This window comes from Vombatus ursinus, unplaced genomic scaffold, assembly GCF_900497805.2.
Source record: "Vombatus ursinus unplaced genomic scaffold, bare-nosed wombat genome assembly UNPS02014794.1, whole genome shotgun sequence".
NCBI classification, from domain to species: domain Eukaryota; kingdom Metazoa; phylum Chordata; class Mammalia; order Diprotodontia; family Vombatidae; genus Vombatus; species Vombatus ursinus.
In genome coordinates this window covers 30,195,916-30,218,765 of record NW_020954572.1, presented here as the reverse complement: position 1 = coordinate 30,218,765, position 22,850 = coordinate 30,195,916, and the positions used below count along the sequence as shown (strand labels likewise).

General features: G+C 35.5%; 1 protein-coding gene across 1 annotated transcript in view; it reads right to left on the bottom strand.

Annotated features, from left to right (window-relative positions):
• The window catches only part of RYR3 (ryanodine receptor 3), a 579,223-nt gene that overhangs the window by 373,490 nt on the left and 182,883 nt on the right, over positions 1 to 22,850 (bottom strand). The window contains exons 17-18 of the mRNA XM_027869916.1: positions 7,776 to 7,909; positions 5,996 to 6,237 (exon numbers count right to left, since the gene is read on the bottom strand). Coding sequence (XP_027725717.1) covers positions 5,996 to 6,237; positions 7,776 to 7,909 — 376 coding nt within the window. The remainder of the gene's footprint in view (positions 1 to 5,995; positions 6,238 to 7,775; positions 7,910 to 22,850) is intronic.

The following is a 22,850-nucleotide window of genomic DNA, read 5'->3' as shown; positions in this document are numbered from 1 at the left end:
ATTGAGGGACTAACTGAATAGTAACCCTAGGTAATTAAGAAATACGGTACAAAAATGTACCTGCTTTATGACTTGGGGAGGAGAGAAGATAAGCAGGCCTACAATGGGAGTGAAGATTACACATCCCTTTTTCAATTCCACTTATTTCCTCAGAAATTCAATATCACAAAAATGAAGAAGCTTATATATTAGCTTTCTCATCTTGAATCACTTCCCAAGGTTTAGTTTTCTGAGGGTCATGTAACATTTGACATATAGTATTTGGCAATGTTTTCAGCTTGACCAGATGCCTCTGAGTTTACTGGAGAGATTTCTCCAGTAAACTCAGAAGTATCTAGGCAAGTTAAAAACTTTAATATACTATACTAGACTAGAATCTATGTAAAGACTTTCAGAAACAGAGAAAAGGAAACTTAATCACAATGAAGATGATTCTAAAACTGGATTACGGAACAAGAAATTGGGAGAACAACAGGGAGATAAAAAATAAAACTTTAACTTGTAATTTTCACTTATATTTTAATTTTTATTAATCCTACTGCCCTTTACAATGTCCTACTCTAATATTTTATTTTGGTATGGAGAAAACACTAAGCTCTTAGAGGCTGTGACATTAAATGCAAGCTCTGCCTGATAAAAGACTTCTAGTATGGCCTGGCAAAAGAATAAATGTCTTTTCCAAAGATCTGCCTAGCTAAGCACAGAGAATGCATCACCAATAAGCTAGACATCTCATGAAGAATTCTTTGGTCAAGACAAATGATAAAATTAAAAGAAAAAAAAAAGACAAAATGGAACTTAGTCCTGTGTGGCTTCCTTCTGCTTCTGCAGTGATTATGTCTGAGAGTTGTTAAGAAGCATAGCATTTGGACTTTCTATAAACTTTAACTTAATTCTTGGTACCCTAAATGTTAGGTATCCAATAACCAATTATATCACTGGAGGTACTGAATTGTATCAGCGTTGAAATTCTTACTACAAATGAAGCCAGAAGACAAAAGGAAGTTATCTTTAAAGGGAAGGATAACATAAGCACATAAAGGCAAATTAAGGATCAGATAGAAGTGGTTTTCTTATGTATTCAGAAGCTATGAAAAAAAATTTCATGGGGCATTTGATCTCATATTATAGAAATAATTAAATGTTTGCCAAAAACAATCAGGAAAATAATTTCAGCTTATGTGTCAACATTGGTTGCAGAGGATGAGGCAGAAAAATTTTATGAAGAATCTGACAAGACCTACCAAATTAAATCAACATATACTTTGATACTCAATGATTTCAATGGAAAGATATACACAGAAAAGATGGTAAAAAATTTGTTGAAAAATTTGGCTCAGGATTAAAGAATGAAGGAGGCCAAAGGCTTGTATGCCTGTAGAAAATGCACTGCTTTAGACAACACATGTTTTCTTCAAGCAAAGAATAAGGAGGTGCTAACCAAAGCAAGCACCAAATATAATGAAAAAATCCTACTAATGTAATAAACAGGAAATGACTCCTTGCTCATGTAGAAAATATTCTGGAATCAGTAATTTGTAAAGAACAAGATCACTGACTTATGAAGGTAAAGATTAAAATAAATTATAATTATAGAAGAGAAAATAAGAATGAGAAAAATATATCACAGTTAGAACATCTCTATCTTGAAGTAATAAGCTATAGATGATTTAAAAAATGGAAAAGGAATGGATATAAAGACTTTGACACAGATTTTATCATATAAAATTTATTTTAAGTTTAACCAATTATATCCATTACCACAGTTAGACCAAAAAAATCTTAAAAACAGATTTGGTCAGCAAACCCCTACTCCCTTTCAAACCCCTGATCCCTCTGCCTAGTATATAGGTGAAAGAGCCAAAGGCAGTATCATTTTAAAATACAAAATCTTTGGTAAAATCTTACTTAAGAGGATGACACAAATTGTGAGCCACACCACATCAGAAAACAGTGAGAATCAGTTGAAAGAAAAGAATGTTTACAGAAAGGATAATAAGAGACCCAACTAAGCAAAGTCATTCCAAAAGCATTTAAGGATGAAACTAGAAGAACAACAAACAGGCCAAAAATTAAAATGATCTGTCAGGATTTTAACAAACTCTATCATCAAAGACAGTGGAACCACCACCTTTGGAATCAGACTTTACAGTACCATTAGTGTTGCTGCAGCAAGTGAAAATGGCTCCAAAGGGGGGAAAAAAAGATGGGTAAAGCAGCTAGAATAGATCAAGTATTCAAAGAGGACATCCATGCTGGAGGTGACACAATTTTGAGTAGTGAGGGATCAATTCTTAAGACACATGTAAGAGAAGAGGAAATTAAAAGCATGGAAAACCTATAGGCTATTACTTTTCAGAAAAAGGTGACCAAGAAAATATCAATAACTACTGCTCCATTCATTCTCCCATCTATATAAAATGTTCATGATAATTATCTACCACTGAAGACTTTCTTGATGAAAGCATAAGAAGAGAACAAGCAGGATTCTACAAATGTGATTCCACAGCAGACCATGTCTTTACAATCACACAACTGATGTTTCAGTTTAGGAAAATACAAGACCCCACACTGCTATTATTGTTTGTTGACTATAAAAAAAGTATTTTATTGGGGCAGCTAGGTGGTGCTGTGGATAGAGCACCAGACCTGGATTCAGGAGGACCTGAGTTCAAATCCAGCCTCAGACACATAACACTTTCTAGCTGTGTGACCCTGGGCAAGTCACTTAACCCCATTGCCTAACCAAAAAAAAAAAAAAAGTATTTTATTTGCCAGAATAAAATACTCCTTAAAGGTATTCCTCTAACAAATTGTTTCCTAAACATTTATCAAAATGAAATAAAATTCCCTGAAATATATAAAGGGATGTTTTTCCCTTTGATTATTAATGCTAAGTGGGGCATAAAATAGGGAGACATTATTGGCTCTTTGCCACAGTCATGAAGGAGGTCCAGGACAGAATCTAAGTTGAAGAGGGATCCCAACTGGAAGGTAATGTGCTCTAAATGCTCCTGTTTGTAGATGACATTTAACTGACTATATCAAGCCTAGGAACACTCCTAAATGAGATCCATAATCACTCAAGAGTTTGGCTTCATTATCCATACAGGAAAAAAACAAAACCAAAACCAAAACCAAGTGGATAAAGAATGCCTGTTGTCCAGACCATGATATGTAGCTAGATGGACAATTTAAAGAATACACCCATTAATAGATATGTTTGGGAAAGACAGTGTAAATGAATGATGAGATTGGTCCAAAGCTGAAAAGGAAAAAGGATGTGAATGAGATTGGCTTTGGGAAATCACAGAATTCTTTTAATCCCAACCTTCTCTTGGAAACGAAGGCCCATCTCTGCAACAGTAGTATTCTTCTACTTATGTTGTATGGCTATAAGTTATATTATTCTATGATCATTCAAGATTTTCCAAAGGGCAATGCGAGGCAGAGTATAACACATTACAAATGAGGAATTATGAAAAGAGTGTAATACATAACTTTACTAAAAGGTATGACTGGATAAAAAGGATGGGCTGGTCACATGAGAGTGAGGAACAACAGACAGAAAGGTTTACATGTTCAGTTACTTTCTGTGCAATGCAAAAAAAAGGTAAAAAAAGGCCCATGATAAATTCAGTTACCCCTATGGTGAATTTATGAAAGGACAATCTATGTCATAGTCATAGAGTCATACCAGATGGGAAGGCATGGATGGGTGGTTATTTGCATTATTAGAAGGAATTCCCACATTGATAAGCAGATAGAATCATTGCAGTATTTATATATTCCAGTATTTTTTACGAAGCTCAGAACACTAAAGAAAAACCTCAATCATATCCCAAACACCCTTGGGAGAAGAGAATCACAGAACATTAGAATCAGGAGCAATATTAGAAATTATCTAGTCCTATCCCTTAATTTTAAAGATAAGAAAACTGAGACCTAGAGAATTGAAATTATGGTACCAAGGTGTTAAGAATGAGTACGTGGCAGAGTAAGTAGCAGAGATTACAACATCTGATTCTTAGTTCAATTTTCTCTTCATTGTACCATAAAGCCTCCTCTTTTTACTTATTTAGTACTTATGTCCTGCCTACTTCCAAAAAAGATATCAAGTAGTTTGCAATATTATACACAATATAAAATAAAACAATTTTTTAAAATGGGAAGGATGTAAAAAATGATATTACCAGGCACCTGAGATGAGTTAATTATTTAGATGGACATTGAATTTAGCTCTGAATTTCCTGGCAGCTAAGGCAAAAAGGAAAACAAGATGGGTTATATGGTTCTAATTATCTTATTATAGGAAATATACACAAATTTACCCACAAAGGCAAACTTTTTCATTGCATTAACCCATCCTCCCCAACGGGACTCCCTCTCTCCACTGTGAAAGCTCCCAATCTCCTCACTTCTGAGCTAAGTATTGGTCCTGAAGGGGCATTATAATCTAACTTCTATCCAGAAACTCAGAGCAGCTGCACAGGTTCCAATTGGAAAATTTCCCTCCTGCCCCAGTGTGTAAACTTCATGTCCCTCAGATCAACTTGTGGCTAAGGTATACACCTCTCAGAGGGTGTGTTGTGCCCTCCAAAACAGTAATTTATGAGTGAAAGCCCTACCTTTTCCCTTTTTTCTTGTGGATAAGATGGACTGAATTACCAAGGATGAACAAATATGGATTGGTTATAATCTTCATCATAAATTTACATTATCTTTCCCTCAAAACTCAACTCTCCTCCAAACATTCCTGTTACTATCAAGGGCACCACCAAACTTCCAGTCTCCTAGGTTGAGGAACTAGATGTCATTTTTAAATCCTCATTCTCTCTCACTCATTATATCTAGCCAGTTGTCAAACCTTGTCATCTCTCTACAACATTTATAGATAATATAGATAATACAGATAATAATCTGTCCCTTCTCTTTACACACATCACAGCCACTACCTAGCATGGGCCTTATCACCTTTTACTCGGACAACAGCTTCCAAACTGGTCTCCTAGACTCAAGTCTCTCCTCTGCCCAGCCTATACTCCACAGAGTTGACAAAGTAATTTTCCTAAAGAACAGGTCTGACCATATGACTCCCCAACTGAAACTTCAGTGGCTCCCTATTACTCGAAGATTAAATGTTACTTCATCTTTCTCTCATCCTTTCAAAATATCAATTTTACATAAATTTTTAACTCACATAATTATTAATTCAATAGTATATATACACAATTTATAAATAAAATAAATATGTGCCTATTAGGAGTACATGCTCAAATTTTATTTTATTTTTTTACTGATAGGGGTATGTGATTAAAAAAATCTGGAGATAATTGCATTAAATGATTTGTCTCAAATATCAGTTCTCTTTAAAAAGCTTTTTGCAAATTCTAGGTCATGGTCAATTCTTGGCTTAATTCTCAGGTAAGTGGCTAAAGTTCTATGTTGTTGGTTGAAGTAGGATCCATATGTTTTTAATTCCAGATATAAGGGAGGTAGAACTGTTATCATTTTACAGAATTTAAAGTGATTGATTTACATATCCCTAGCCTGAATCAAGACTTGAACCTATTTAAATTCTGATAAAGGTTTACAGAAGCCTCTAGGTAGGACCAGTATAACCCTCAAAACAGAAGGATGAATTTGATCAATCATTTGAACATGTACCTGATTGAGACCCCAGAATAGACTGCCATATAACATGGAAAAGTAAATTTGAAAATTTTAAGCACAAATTCTATTAACTGTCTTGGTCATATCCTTAGGACTTATGAGAAAGAAAGTAGAGGTAAATTTCTTCATTTGGACAGAAAAACTAATGAAAAAATAACTTGTCCAGGTTCAGTGAGTTGGTGGTAAAGTTGAAAAGGAAATCCATGTTTCCTGACTCCCTGTTGGCTAGAACAGTGATCTTTAGAAAGGGCAGGAAAGCTACGGGACAGACTCCTTAATGTGAGGAAAAATAACTTATTGCAGCTTTGGAAAGTTTACTTACCAGACCACAGATGGAGCCCATCAAAGCCATAGGAGTATAGGTCATCACCGACACCGTTGCCTCCCCAACCTTCTCCACCACCAGGGTAAGGAGCATAGCCTGGTGAAGAAGCCCAGCCTACCCGCAGGTGTGTGGGTTCTGCTGTTATGAAAGGATCCACTTGATCTATTATAAGCTCAAAGTACCATTTCCTGTACTGAGCTGAGCCTTCAGCAACTCCCAGGAAAATATTTGGCCGGATGCTGAAATGGAATGTAAAAATTAGTTAACACCCACAGACACTGCAGGACAACGAAGTGCAGAAGGTCAGGGAAAAGAAGGGAAGGGCTGATCATTGTGTATCTATAAAAGGGACATGCATTTATTATTATTATTATTGTTATTATTATTATTACTGAAAAGTAGGAATTGTAGGTACTTTTGGGACTTAGCAGTTAACAATGCCTCCTCCAACTGGGAATATAAAATAAAGATTTACATTGATTCTCTGCACCACCACAAACTTTCTCATTTCTGCTATAAAAGGACAATGACAGTTTATATCTACACCCAAACTGGTTTGGAATCCTACATTCTTAATGGAGATTATTTTACAATTATTAGGAGTAGCCCCTAGAAATCAGTTATAACTGAAGAAGATTCTTGGCAATGGCTTTCCAATTTTGAGGTTATTATTATAATATTTTATGCATTATAATTTGCCTATTTGTCTGGGCTAGAGCTTGACTTGAGGCAGAGTTTACTTTCAAAGGTCCAGTTCCTTTTACCAAGGACAGTCAAATTCTCTTATGCTCTAGGTCTTTTCTGGAAAATTGGATAAAGAGCTGGTGATAATGGAAAAACCTGTTTTTGAAAACCTGGGCCCAGTAAAATTACAGTTTTATCTTCCTCTATTTAAAAATGTTTTATGTGTTGCTCCTAAAAGGTAGAAGTGGAACAAAGACAGAAGAAAGGGCATTTAAATTTTTTTTTCATTTTAAGGGAAAATAATAATGTGTCTAAGCAATAATTTTCTTTAGCTGGAGATGTCTGAATTAAATCTGCATAATAATCCTTCACTCTTAAGTCAGCTTGTCTGGTTTGTCCTCTACATGTAACTGTGTAACTTTATCCTTTCAGTGGAATTAAGTTGGTCCCTGTCTAACAAAAGAAGGGGGAAAAAAGCATGACTATCAAATCAGGAGTAGTTAGGGTTAGATAGGACCTGGGGCTAAACTATGAAATGACCCCAGCACGTAGAATATAAAATTACTGATAATCAAATAGCCTGTTGCTGGATTTCATAATTTCATCAAGCATTTAAAACTATTGTTATTATTTACAGACAATTAATGTTTGCAAATTGTTGCAATAACTAGTTTTTATAGATTTCTATATAGTTTACTCATATAAATGATTTGCAAAATGAATCTGCTTTGTGGTTGTGCACAGTTTTTAATTCCTGAGAACTCTAAAGAATACATTTTACATTCATGTCAAGTCTCTTAAACCCACAGGGTTTTAACTAGGCTAATTCTCTTCAATTTTTCATCCCAAATAGACCTTATAAACAGTTAATGTAAAATGGTCAAGCTAGGAGAAGCCAGAAACATGCTCAGGAGCACTAGAGGATGCTGTACTTATCACCTTTTGTCATCGGCAATTGGAGCACAGAAGAAGATTGAGAATGCTCTGCCATCTTATATAAATTCCAAGAAAGGAGAGGCCAAATATTTTTCCCCTCCCTTTGTAGCCCAGACAAGGTCAAGTATGGTTCTTAGCAACATAATAATAACCCTACCTTGTCACATCATTAATCAGCCGAGTCTGGAGAAGCAAGTCTCTTCGGGGCAGCAGGTTGTCACAGATAAGATTCTGGTTGGCTCTTACTGCAACCCCATTACAGAGACAGAGAGAGCAAAGTACATCAAGAACCTGCAATGATACAGACAATAAAAATCACCAGGCAGTATACACGGAAAAGAAGCCTAAAATCCATGATAAATTCCAGAAATGAACCACTATCATACTTTACTACCGGGTGGGAGGATGTGCTAAGAAGTTCCAGAATTAGGCCCCAGGAAAGTGATGAAAATGTATGTAAAAGTGTAAAGGCTACTCACTTATCAGTGGACTGTAGCTAGAGGATCATTTTCCACCCTCGGTCACATTATTGTGTCTCCCTTCTCCCTCCTTCAGAAATGTATTGGTTTTGTAGGAGCAATTATATTTTCTTTCTAAGCCTAAGGGCTTAGATTGATTAGTAGTGTGTCGGGGGCAAGTCCTATAGAGTTATAAATTAATGGTAAATAAAAAGAATGCAAGGACCATATATTGAATTGGAGCCTTTTAGCATAGCTAAGAATTATGATGATCTGAAGGTGACTTCTAGGATCACAGTATGTTAGAGTTGAAAAGGATCTTAGAAGGGGCAGCTAGGTGGCACGGTGGATAGAGCACCGGCCTTGGATTCAAGAGGACCTGAGTTCAAGTACGACCTTAGATACATAATACTTACTAGCTGTGTGACCTTGGGTAAGTCACTTAACCCCATTGCCTAGGTCCCCCCCCAAAAAAGGATCTTAGAAATCATTTAGTCAGTCAACCAGTAAACATTTATTAAGCACCTACTATGTACCTGACACTGTGCTAAGTGCTGGGAGTACAAAACAAAATGTAAAAGACAGTTCCTGCTTTTGAGGAACTCAAAATCTAATGAAGCAGACAGCACGCAAATAACTATGTACAAACAAATATACAGAATAAAATAAAAACAATCTATAGAGGGAAAGTACCAGAATTTTTTGAAAGTTTATTTATTTGTTTTTAGTTTTCAACATTCACTTTTATAAGATTTTGAGTTCTAAGTTTTCCTCCCTCCCTCCCTCCTTTCTCCCATCTCCAAGACAGCCTGCAATCTGATATAGGCTATACATGTGCAATTCTATTAAACATATTTCCACATTAGTCATGTTGTGAAAGAAGAATCAGAACAAAAGGGAAAAACCATGACAAAGAAAAAAGAGAGAAAATGGTATGTTTTGATCTGCATTCAGACTCCACAGTTCTTTCTCTGGATGTGGATAGCATTTCCACCATAAGTCTTTTGGAACTGTCTTAGATCATTGCATTGTTGAGAAGAGCTAAGTGTATAAATCTGGTCATCACACAATGTTGCTGTTATTGTGTACAATGTTCTCCTGGTTCTGCTCACTTCACTCAGCATCAGTTCATATAAGTCTTTCCAAGTTTTTCTGAAATCCACCTGCTTATCATTTCTAATGGAACAATACTATTCTATTACATTTTTATATCACAACTTGTTCAGCCATTCCCCAATTGATGGGCATCCCCTTAATTTCCAATTCTTGGCCACCACAAAAAGAGCTTCTATAAACATTTTCGTACATGTGGATCCTTTTTCCTTTTTTATGATCTCTTTGGAATATAGACCTAATATTGGTATTGCTGAATCAAAGGGTATGCACAGCTTTATAGCCCTTTGGGCATAGTTCCAAACTGCTCTTCAGGGTGGTTGGATCAATTCACAACTCTACCAACAATGTATTAGTGTTCCAATTTTCCCACATCTTCTTCAACATTTATCATTTTCCTGTTTGATAGGTGTGATGTGATGCCTCAGAGTTGTTTTAATTTGTATTTCTCTAATCAATAGTGATTCAGAGCATTTTTTTCATATGATTACACATAGCTTTAATTTGCAAAGGTACTAGAATTAAGGGGAATTGGGAGAGGATTCCTGGGGAAGATGGGATTTTAGCTGGGACTTGAAGGAAGCCAGTGAAATCAGGAGGCAGAAATGAAGAGGGAGGACAGGGTCTGCCTATGGGGAAGGTAGGCTTCAGTTTCCACATCTGTAAAATGGGAGTAATAATAGCACCTACCTCCTGGAGTTGCTATGGGGATAAAAAGGAGATATTTGTAAAATGCTTTACAAACTTTAAAACAGAGGCATCAAGCTTGATCTTGAAAACCTCTCTAGTACAGTCAAACATGAAGAAAATATAACTAGGAAATGGCTAACAAAATAAATAAAAATGCAATACCACATAATGTTAATTTGTGGTTTTCTACATCAGTATGTAGCTTGTAGGGATCTGTTTCTATTTGAATTTGACACCACTGCCTTAAAGCACCATAGAAATACTAGTTATTATTATTATTATTGTTGTTAGCTCTGTGACAATAGACAAGTCACTTTACTTCTGGGGTTATTCCTCATTTATAAAATGAGGAGATCAGACTAGGTGGCCTCTTCAAGTCCCCTTCAGCTACACAACTTAAACTGCACCAAAAAAATGGTAACCATGTTGGTACTACCTCTATATTTTATAGATGGAGACACCAAGGAAGTTAAACTGTTCCTGGAGTTTAGACTAACCATCTATATACTAGACTGCATTATTTCATTCATTCTTACATTTTTTCACTCAGACTTGGTTCTTTAGTCACAAAAGAACAAGCTATGCTGGATTTGGGATAATTCTTCCTTTGCTTTGCTTTAGTTGCAAATACACCAATCACCTGATAAACAATGACAACAGTAAGATACTTTCCACCACACACAGAAGTAAGATCTATATTTTAATTGTTCATAATGGCCATTCAAAGCTCAATATTTAATGAAGTAGCTATATGTTGATAGCATTTTTGTCTGTAAATCTTAAAACCAATTTTCTGCATGACTTCCTGAACGTCAACTGCATGACAGAAAAGTAAAAAGAAAATTTGTGAGGTAGTAGAAAAGAATAGCAAAGGCATTTTTATGCCAAGATCTTACTATAAAAGTTCTATAAAATGTATTAATTATGGAAATCTGAACTCCAAAGAATAATTTCTCATTATAAGAAAGGGCCCTAAATGGTCAAGATATTAAATGTAGTGTACAATATATTTATGGCAGTTCTTTCTGTAGTGGTAAGGAATTGGAAATTGAAGGGATGCCCACCAATTGGGCAATAGCTGAACAAGTTGTGATATGAATGTAATGGGATACTATGGTTCCATTAGAAATGATGAGCCAGGTGGGTTTCAGAAAAACCTGGAAAGGCTTACATGAACTGATGCTGAGTGAAGTTAAGAGAACATTATGCACAGGAACAGCAACATTGTATAATGACCAACTTTGATAGACTTAGCTCTTCTTAACAATGCAATGATCTAAGACAATTCCAAAAGACTCATGATGGAAAATGCTAACCACATCCAGAGAAAGAACTATGGAGTCTGAATGCAGATCGAAGCATACCATTTCTTTTTTTTTTTTTTTTTCTTCTTTCTTGTGTTTTTTTCCCTTTGGTTCTGATTCTTCTTTACAACATTACTAATATGGAAATATGTTTAATGTGATTGTACATGTATAGCCCATATCAGATTGCATGCTGTCTTGAGGATGGGGGGAGGGGGGATGGAAGAGAACAGGGAAAAATTTAGAACTCAAAATCTTATAAAAGTGAATGTTGAAAACTAAAAATAAATAAATTTTTAAAAGATATTAAATGTAGCCTTCAACTAGCTTATTGAGCACTCTTCTATGTTTAGCCTGAGAGGGAGGAGAGAATGACAAAAACTTTGCTCCAGCAGTCTCAATAAAAGTCAAGTTTAACCTACACCCATACCAAGAGAGACAGAGAGAGAGAGAGAGAGAGAGAGAGAGAGAGAGAAGAGAGCAAGTGAGCAATGTTCCCTGTAAGAAATTCACAGCCCAATAGGGCCTTACAGCTAAAGCTTTGCTGGAAGGCATTTTCTTTGAATATAACTAGAGAATGAGTACAAATTCTGCCCTGCCTCACTTAACCCCACCCCCAACCACCACCACCACAAAAAAAAAAAATTTGTGATCTTTGGAAGACAAGGTCATTCTACCCTAAAAAGAAAATGAGAGATTAAATGGAGAGAAGGAATAGTATCCGCTGGAATTCTGCCTAATAGCCTAACATCATATTAATCTTCCTTGTTTGTTTTGTGGAATTGATTTAATCCTGGGTATGAGTCTGCCTGGAAAGAGGTGGAACATCCTAGCCCTCTAGCCAGCCATTCCATCATACCCCTTTGAGTCACCCTAAGTAGGCTCCTAGAACTCTACCTCCAACAGCTGCCTCACCTAAGCGTCTCTTCCACCTCCAGCTTTCCAGCTAATACACTATTGACTCCCTAAGAGGACTCTATGAGGAGACTGAACTCCTGGGGATGGTGAGAGCCAGAGTGATCTGGGTTTAATAATTGGCCCCAGCCCAACCCTCACTCATTGTTTAGCTTTTAATGGCTCAGAGTGAGTGTAAATAGCAACTGTTTCTTTTCTGACCAGAAACTTTGATGGTCTTTAACGCCTTGATTCATTCTTTTGTGCAGGCAAAGTAGGCCATCTTTTTACTTCAATTCTTACCTGGCCTTTAACTATTGAATGGATGTTACTTCAGACAAACTGAAACCTGGGAAAGACCTTAGCTTACAAAGGCCAAGGTTTCCCACAGCATCCAGGGCCACTGCCAGTAGTCCTAACCTGTATCTTGCCATTGGACTCCTATGATTCTGGAAGAGAGAGGAGGGCTTATGACTGCACAGCTCTGTCTCACTTAAATCCAATTCACTTGCAAGTCAAGACATCACCCTCCTGATGTCATTGGTCTTCTTCGAGAGCAAAGGATGAACAATAACAGCAAGGGATGATGATAATCCAACTAAATTCATTCTTCAATGATTAACAAACTCCCACCTTGACTTTCTTAGCCTCTCCTTCCCAGCGATATTGAACCTTCTATCATTGTTGATGCTTCATATACAAAGTCTTTCTGAAGGCTCCATCCATAACTGTTAGTGCTCTCCTTTCCAAATTACTTAAAAAAACCAACACCACTTTTTTCAAGGGATGGTGGGGAGCTATTGACATGTATACAGATATTGTTTCCCATCAGTAAAATTAACTGTCCTTGAAGGTAGGGATTGTTTCATCTTTATTTTTGTATCCCTATCACCTTTGTATAGCAAGCACTAAAGCATGGTACTTTGGGCATAAGTGCCTCTCACTAAATGTTTGTTGAAGAAACTGAATGAATGTGGCACCCAGAAAAGCTAGCCTGATCTCAGGTTGCCTTGAGAGATATAATGTTCATGCAAAGGGAGTTGATAATCTGTAGACCACATCTGGAGCATTTTGTTGAGTTCCAGTCAAAGAATTTTGGAAGGACACTGATAATTTGGAGAGGAGGAAGACCAAGATAGTAAAAGGCCTTGAGATAATGCCAATGAGAGATGAAGGAAATGAGTATGTTCATCCTGAAGAAGACTTAAAAGGGATGTGATTATCTTTATGTATGTGAAAAATTGCTATGTCCTAATTGGTCCTAAAAGATAGAAATTAGAAGCAAGTGGGTAGAAGTTGAGGTAGCTGGTAGAGAAGTGGACTGGGTGTTGGTGCTGAAGTTAGGAAGACCTAACTTCAAATCTCACCTCACAAACTTCCTAGTTTGGTGATCCTGGGAAAGTCACTTAACCTCTGTTTGCTTCATTTTCCTCACTCGTAAAATGAAGATAATAATAGTACCTACCTCACAGGTAAGTTGTAAGGATCTAATGAGATAATACATATAAAGCATTTAGCACAATGACTAACATACAGTAGAAACTATATGAATACTTATTCCTTTCCCCTTCTAGAAATTTCAAAGATGAAAGGCAAAAAGAAAATTTCCTAATAATTGAAGGCATCCAAAAGTGGAAGGAGATGCCTCAGGACATAGTGGTTTCTCCCTCACTAGAAGTCTTCATGCAAAGTCCAGATGTTAGTAATTCTGTAGAAGGGATTCTTGTTCAGGTATGGGGTAGACTTGATGTTCTCTAACATTCCTCCCAACTCAGACATGCTGTGATTCATTCATTCATTCAGAAAGCAGATGGGCACATAATAAATAATCAATGTAAACAGTCACTTGCCTCAATCTAGAAGTATCAACTTTCCTGAGAGAAACTGTGGGCTGATAAATATTGGTACCCATCTACTGTTAGAGTTCTCATCTTTTAATCTTATCTTAATCTTTTAAGGGGCATATACCATATATATATATATATGTCTATATACATACATACATACATACATATATATATATACATATATATATATATTCAGTAAAGTAAGTAAAGGAACCATTTTTAAAATTCTGATTATCAGCCACATACTCCCAATGTAGCTTCAGCAAGACGAACAGGATCTTATGTGAAGATAACAACAGCAAGTGAAGAGGATAAGATACAAGCTGGTAAATTAGTCAGTCAATAAGCATTTATTAAATACTTATTTTGTGCCAGATATTGTGTGATGTCTCTTACTAGAATGGCCTCAAGAGACTTTCAATGAAGCTACAGAAGATTATCTTCTTTTGTCAATTTTTTAACTTAGGAAAAGCAATTATTTTATCCATCTGTTTACCTCTACAGACTATAAAATATAAAAGAATGTCAGAAAAATAGTAACTTGTCCCAGGACTATTTATAACTGAACAGGATTTTAAAAAGCTGAGAAAAAGGAATATATATATATATATATATATATATATGTATATATATAGACATATGTGTATGTCTATATGTATGTACATGTATATGTTTTATAATATGGACTTGTGACCAATGTAAACTAGCGTCTGCCACATACAGTCTTAGAGTATTTCCATGGGCACTGAAAGGTTAAATGATTTATCTATGATGACACAACTATGATGTATTAGAGGCAAGAATTGAATCTGGTCTTCCTGACTTCAAGCCATTCCCTCTAGCCAGTATTCCCTATTGCCTCATATAACAGCAGTTAACATGTTATGTATCACTTTACATTTTATAAAACACTTAATATATGATATCATGTCTGACCTCACCACAATACTGAGGCATCAAGTTGATTTCATCAACTACAAACATATGCTGGGCCTTTGACACTGCTTAACAATTCTTCTACTCCATCCTTACTGATACTTTATTTCATTCTTTTATTTAAAAAAAAAACTTGAATTTAAACACCAATAACATGAGCATTGCCATAAATACAACAGAACACAAAATAAGGATAGTATATAAAATAATAAATTTTCAATTTCACAGTGTTTTTTATTTTGTGTGTGTATATATACACACTGTGTATATTTGTATATATAGTGTGCGTGTATATATATGCATATACACATATATGTATGTATATGTTTACACACATATATGAGTGTATGTATATGTTTACACACATATATATGTAAACATGTTACTTTCAAAACTGTTCTATTGGGACTTCCTTCTGAGCATTTTAAAAATGTTTTGGGACAGCTAGGTGGCGCAGTGGATAGAACACTGGCCCCGAAGTCAGGAGAACCTGAATTCAAATCCAACCACATAATACTTACTAGCTGTGTGGCCCTGGGCAAGTCATTTAACTCCATTGCCCAGCAAAACAAAACAAAAACAAAAACAAAAACAAAAAATGTTTCAATGGTGCTCTTTTTTTTTTTTTTGCATGTTAACTCCCCCCCTCTCTTCCCATTCCAATTTTAAAAAAGGAGGGCGGAAGTTTGAAACAAATAAGCACAGTAAAGCAAAGCAAATCCATACAGTAGGAAGATCTAAAATTATATGCTTTTTTTATTCATTGATTTGATCACCTTTCTGTTAGGAGGTACGTAACATCCTTTATCATAATAAAACCTTTGAAGATAGTGTCGATCATCACACTAATCAGAGTTTTTAAGTCTTTCAAAGTTGTTTTTCTTTGCTTTCTCCCCCAAGTGTTTTTTAAATTTTTTGTAAATTTAATTTCACTTTATTTTCAGTTCCAGATTCTTGCCTCACCTCTGCCTTTCCCCCTGCCCCATTATTGAGAAGGCAAGAAATACAAAACTCACTGCAGATATGAACTCATGGAAAACAAATGTCCACATTATCCATGTTCAGAGTGGTGTAGGGTAGTGAGGGAGAAAGAAAGAGGAATAAAAAGAGAAAGGCAGGAAGGAAAAAAGGAAGGAAGGAAGGGAAAAATATACTTCAATCTGTACTCTATCTGGAAATAGAATTTTTCATCATGAGCCCTTTATAATAGGGGTGGGTCATTTGCTGCTTGGAGTTATTAAGGCTTTTACAGCTGATTAACTTTATGATATTGTTGTTACCATGTAAACTGTTCTGGTTCTGTTCATTTCACTTTCATTAGTTCATATAAGTCCACACAAGTTTTTATGAAACCACTCCCTTCATTATGTCCTACAGCATAATAGTATTCCATCACATTCCTATACCACAACCTGTTTCCCAATTTATGGACATGGCCTTAGTCTCTAATTCTTTGCTCCCACAAAAAGGGCTGCTATAAATATTTTGCACAATGAGACCTTTTCCTTTTTCTATAATTTCTCTGGGATATAGACCTAGAAGTGTTATTATTGGGTCAAAGAGTATGCACAGTTTATAATTTGAAGATGAGAGTACAGTTTCAAATTATTCTCCAGAATGGTTGGAGCAGTTTAAAGTTAAACTAACAGTGCATTAATGTCCCTATTTTTCTACATCCTCTGTAGCATGTCATTTTCCTTTTCCATTATGCTGTTTAGTTGTTTCAGTCCTATCTGACTCTTCGTGACCCCATTTGGGGTTTTCATGGCAAGTATACTAGAATGGTTTGTCATTTCCTTCTCTAGCTCATTTTACAGATGAGGAAACTGAGGCAAAGAGGGTTAAGTGACTTGCCCATGATCACATAGCTAGTGTCTGTCATGTTAGCCAATATGATAGGTGTGAGGTGGAACCTCAGAAATTTTTTAAATTCACATTTCTCTAATTATTAATGGTTTTAAGCACTTTTTCTTATTACTATTGATACTTTGATTTCTTCCACTGGAAACAAATGACTATTTATCAATTGGGAAAGAGTTCTAATTCTTAAAAATTTGGCTTAGTTCCCTAAATATTTGAGAAATGATGTCTAAACTTGCTGTAAAGATTCCCCTCGACCCAGTTTCCTGCTTTTCTTTTAATTTTAGCTGCACTGGTTTTGTTTGTACAAAAACTTCTAATTTGTGTACCTAATCTGTTCCACTGATCAATCATTCTATTTTTTTATCTAGTATTAAATTATTTTTAATGGTTACAGCTTTGTTGTATAGTTTGAGATCTGGTACTGCTAGGACCCTCTCCTTCCCATTTTTTTTTATTGATTCTCTTAATATTTTTGCCTTCCGTTCCTCCAGATGAATTATTGTTTTTTCCTGGCTCTATAAAGTAATTCTTTAATGGTTTTATTGGCACGGCACTTCAAAAGTAGATCAATTTAGGTAATATTGTCATTTTTATTATATTAGTTCAGTATACCTATGAGCAATTAACATTTCTTCAATTATTCAGATCTGTATTTGTGTGAAATGTTTTCTAGTGGTGTTCATACACTTCTCATATGTGTCTTGGAAGATAGACTAGGAAGCAATTTATACCATCTGCAGTTATTTTAAATGAAATTTCTCTTTCTGTCTCTTCCTGTTGGATTTTGTTGGTAATATATAGAAATGTTGATGATTTGTTTGGTATTATTTGTTATCCTGCAACTCTGCTGAAGTTGTTAACTTTTCAGTTAGTTTTTTTTAGTTGACCCTCTAGAGTTCTCTATGTAAACCATTATATTTTCTGCATTATGGTACAATAATATTCCATTCCATTATCAATATTAGTTCAGCCATCTCATAAATGATGCCCCTGCCCCTGTTTCCAACTTTTGATTGCCCCACCCCCTTATTCCTTCTTCAGGATCATGAAATCTGTTTTGCTTGTGACTATTCCCTCTCCAGTATTAGCTTTCATTTTGATAACTACTCTCCCTTCCCTGAACATTGCCCTGTTGCATGATATATTTTCACATCAAAATCTGTATGTAGGTGTGTGCTTATATGCACTATGTGTTCAACCCTCTTTTGCCAGCTCAGCCTCCCAAATAACTTTGCCTTTCTAGGTTTCTTTTGACTTCTGTGTTTTCATTTCAAAGTTCCTACTCAGTTCTAGTCTTTTCATCAGGAATGCCTGAAAATCCTCTATCGCAATAAAGATCCATTTAATTCCCTAAAGGATTACACTCAGTATAGGAAAATAAGTTATTATGGGTTGTAAGTCTTTTTTTTTTTTGCCTTTTAGAATATTATATTCCAAGATCTTGAAGCTAAGTAGATGGTATAGTGGGTAAAAATCAGGAAGACTTGAGTTCAAATACCATTTACCTATGTGACCCTATATGAGTCATTTACCCTCTCTTGGCCTTCTGGTTCTTGGCCTCTGGTTACCTTAAAACAGGGGTAATAATAGCACCTGCCTCATAGGTTTGGTGTGAGGATCAAATGTAATAATGAACGTATAGTACCCTGCAAACTTTAAAGCATTATGTGGTTTTTCCCCCGTTTGAGTTTGAAATGACAAGGTTTTGAATGATCCTAACTGTAGTTTCTTGATCCTTCAACTTTCCTTTCTGCTCTTGAAGTATTTTCTTTTTCTTTGACATGGAAGTTCTCAATTTTGCCATTCTTGGGATTTTTCTTTCTGGAGTTTCATTCAAGAAGTGATCAATGAATTCTTTCTGCACTTTACTCTCTGGTTCTAATAGGTCTGGGTATCTTTCATTTATGATTCCTTGAAACATAGTGTCCAGGGGCAGCTAGGTGGTGCAATGGATACAGCACCAGTCCTGGAGTCAAGAGGTCCTGAGTTCAAATCTGGCCACAGACACTTACTAGCTGTGTGACCCTGGGCAAGTCATTTAACCCTAATTGCCTCACCAAAAACAAAAAGAAAAAAAAAGAAACATAGTGTCCACACTTTTTTAAAATTATAACTCTTAGGTACTCTAATGATACTTATATTACCTCTCTTTAACTTGTTCTTCAGATCAGTTGTTTTTTATACTTACATTTATTTGCATTTTATGTATATTTCCTTCTATCTTCAGTTTTTAATTTTTATTCTAATATTTCTTATTATATCATGAAGTTCTTGATTCTTTTCTGATGATTCTAATTTTCAGGAAGTTTGCTAATTGGGTAAGAGTTTTTCACTTTCTGTTCTAAGCTATTTATTCTTCCAATTCTTTTCTCCAGAGCTTTAATTTAAATTTCTTTAGCTTATGCTTCATTCCTTTTAGATATTTACGTAATCTTTGTGGAAAAGATCTACCATTCTCAAGTTCAGATATCTAGGGGTGTGGGGTAATAAAAGAAGGTGGAGGTCAGAGCTGGAATCCAGGTGACCTAGAGGAAAACTAACCAGGAATGACCATTGGCTAGATATTTGAAGTTGAGAATAATAAATCTTCAGAGCCTCCTCTAGTGTCTCAGGACACAGCTAGAGATCCTGCATTGCTTGCTGTGAATGCTGATATGTCAGGCTGCTCAGTTCAACTTCCAATTATATTCAATGTCCCTAGTATGCATTTCTGACTAACCTGGGGTTTTCTCAGGGGATCCCTCCTCTCTTTTTACTTCATGATATAGTCTTGCACGTTGCACACATCACTGGCCATTTCCTGCATAAAGCTTTCCTCAATACCTTAAATAAGACTGTGATAGTAACAACCTTCCTCTCCCAGAACTCACTGGGTAACACAGTGGATAAAGCACTGGGCTTGAAATGAGGAAGACTCATTCAAATTTGGACCCAGACACTTCCTAACTGTGTAACCATAAGCAAGTCATTTAACCTCTGTTTGCCTCAGATTCCTCAACTGTAACATGGGGATTATAATAGTATCTACACCTCAGTGGGTTGTTGTGGGAATCAAACAGGTAATATTTGTAAAAATGCTTAGCACAATGCCTGGCATATAGTAGGCACTGTATAAATGCTTATTCTTTCTTTCCCCTCTTGCACAGAATTTTGCTTTGAAAATCTCTGATAAACTTAATTATAATAAACTACATTATGTGGATATCTGTATAACAATTTCTTTTTTAATTTAATATTTTATTTTTCCTAATCACATGCAAAAAGTTTTTAATGTTATTTTATTTAAATTTTGAATTCCAAATTGACTGTCTTCCTCCCTTCCTTCCCCTTCATTGAAATGGCAAGCAATTTGATTAATGTTATACATGTGCAGTCACACAAAACATAATTCCATATTAGTCACGCTGTAAAAGAAAATACAGGCAAAAGAAAAAAAGAAAAAGAAAGTTGGAAAAAAGTATGCTTTGATCTGCATTCAGACTCCATCAATCTTTTCTCAGGAGGTAGGCAGCAGTTTTCATCATAAGTCCTTCAGAATGGCCTTGGATCACTTTATTGCTGAGAATAGCTAAGTCATTCACAGTTGATCATCATACAATATTGCTGTTCCTGTGTACAATGCTTTCCTGGTTCTGCTCATTTCACTTTTCATCAGTTCATGTAAGTCTTCCCAGGTTCTTCTGAAAATATCCTGCTCATCATTTCTTATAGCACAATAACATTCCATCAAAATAAAATACCACAACTTGTTCAGCCATTCCCCAATTGACTGGCAACCCCTCAATTTCTAATTCTTTGCCATCAAAAAACAAAAGAGCTGCTATAAATATTTTTTTGTACGTATAAGTCTTTTTCCTTTTTTTTTTCTTTTTGGGACACAGACTTAGAAGTGGTATTGCTGGGTCAAAGTGTATGCAATTTTATAGACCTTTGGGCACGGTTCCAAATCATTCTCCAGAATGGTTGAATCCATCCACAACTCTACCAACATTGCATTAGTGTCCCAATTTTCCCACATTCCCTCAAACATCTGTCATTTTCCTTTTCTGTCACATTGGCTAATCTGATAGGTGTGAAGTGGTACCTTTGAGTTGTTTTAATTTTCATTTGTCCAATCAACAATGATTTAGAGCATTTTTTTCATATGACTAGAGATAGCTTTGATATCTTTTTCTGAAAACTGTTTCTATCCTTTGACTATCAATTGGGAAATGAATCATATTGTTATAAATTTGACTCAGTTCTCTATACACGTGAGAAATGAGACTTTATCAGAGGAACTTGCTATAAATTTTTTTTCATAGTTATGATTACTATCTATTTACCCCTGTTTATCCTTCTCTCTTTCTCCTTTCACTTTGTCCATCCTCAAAAGTGTTTTGCTTCTGACTACCATATCCCCCAATTTACCCTCCCTTCTATCAGTCCCATCCCTTATTTTGTTCCCTTCCCCTCCTACTTTCTTATCAATTTAGATTTAAACAAAATATTATAGTGTAATTATAATAATATATTTAATTAAGTAGAGATTTCTATACTCAACTGAGTATGTATGTTATTCCCCCTTTGAGCCAACTCCAATGAGAGGGAAGTTCAAGGGCTTCCTCCCAACTCCCCCATCTTCCTCTTCACTGTAAAAGCTCTTCTGTGCCTCTTTTATATGAGATAATTTATCTCACTTTACCTCTCTCTTCCTCCTTCTGTCAGCGCATTCCTCTTTCTCACCCTTTAATTTGTTTTTAAATATCATCCTATCATATTCAACTTACACCTGTGTTCTCCATCTATGTATAATCTTCTTAACTGCCCCAATTGTAACAAAGTACCATCTTCCCATGTAGGAATGTAAACAGTTTAAGCTTATTGAATCCCTTATGAATTATGCTCCTCTTGAGTCTTGTATTTGAAGGTCAAATTTTCTATCCAGTTCTGGTCTTTTCATCAGGAATGTTTGAAAGTCCTTTCATTAAACAGCCATTTCCCCCCCTGAAAGATTATAATAAGTTTTGCTGGGTAGGTGATTTTTTATTGTAATCCTAGTTCCTTTGCCCTTCAGAATATTCTATTCTAAGCTCTTAGTTCTTTTAATATAGAGGCTGCTAAATATTGTGTTATCCTAATTGTGGCTCTGTGACATCTGAATTATTTCTATCTGGCTGTTTGCAATATTTTCTCCCTGACCTTGGAGCTCTGAAATATAGTAACTCTGGGAGTTTTCATTTTGGGATCTCTTTTAGGAGGTGATTGGTAGACTCTTTCAATTTCTATTTTACTCAATGATTCTAGAATATCAGAGCAGTTTTCCTTGAATAAATTCTTGCAAGATGAATAAATTCTTGCAAGATTTTAGGCTCTTTCTTTGATTGTAGCTTTCAGGTAATTCTATAATTCTTAAATTATCTCTCCTCAATCTATTTTCCAGGTTAGTTATTTTTCCAATGAGATATTTCACATTGTCTTCTAATTGTTCACTCCTTTGACTTTGTTTTATAGTATTTTGATGTCTTATGGAAGTATTAACTTCCACTTGCCTAATTCTAATTTTTAAGGAATTATTTTCTTCAGTGAACTTCTGTAATTCTTTTTCCATTTAACTAATTCTGCTTTTTAAGGAGCTCTTTTCTTCAGTGAATTTTTGTGTATTTTTCTCCATGTGACCAATTCTACCTTTTAAGGAGTTCTCCTCTTCAGTGAATTTTTGTGTATCTTTTTCCATTTGGCCAATTCTGCTTTTTAAGGCATTCTCTTTTCAGTGGGTTTCTGTGCTTCCTTTACCATTTGGTCCATTCTGTTTTTTAAGGTCCTATTTTCTTCAGTATTTTCTGTGCCTCCTTTACCAAGCTACTGACTCTTTTTTTCCCCCATGATTTTCTTACATCATTCTCATTTCTTTTCCTGGTATTTCTTCTACTTCTTTTATTTGATTTTTAAAATTCTTTTGGAGTTCTTCCAGGAATTTTTTTTCATCCTGAGACCAAATCACATTTTATTTTGAGGCTTTGGATGTAGCAGTTTTGACTTCATTGTTGTCTTCTGAGTTTGTGTTTTGAGCTTCTCAGTCACCATAGTAACTCTCGATTGTCAGGTTCTTTTTCTTTTGCTTGTTCCTTTTCCAGCCTATTTCTAG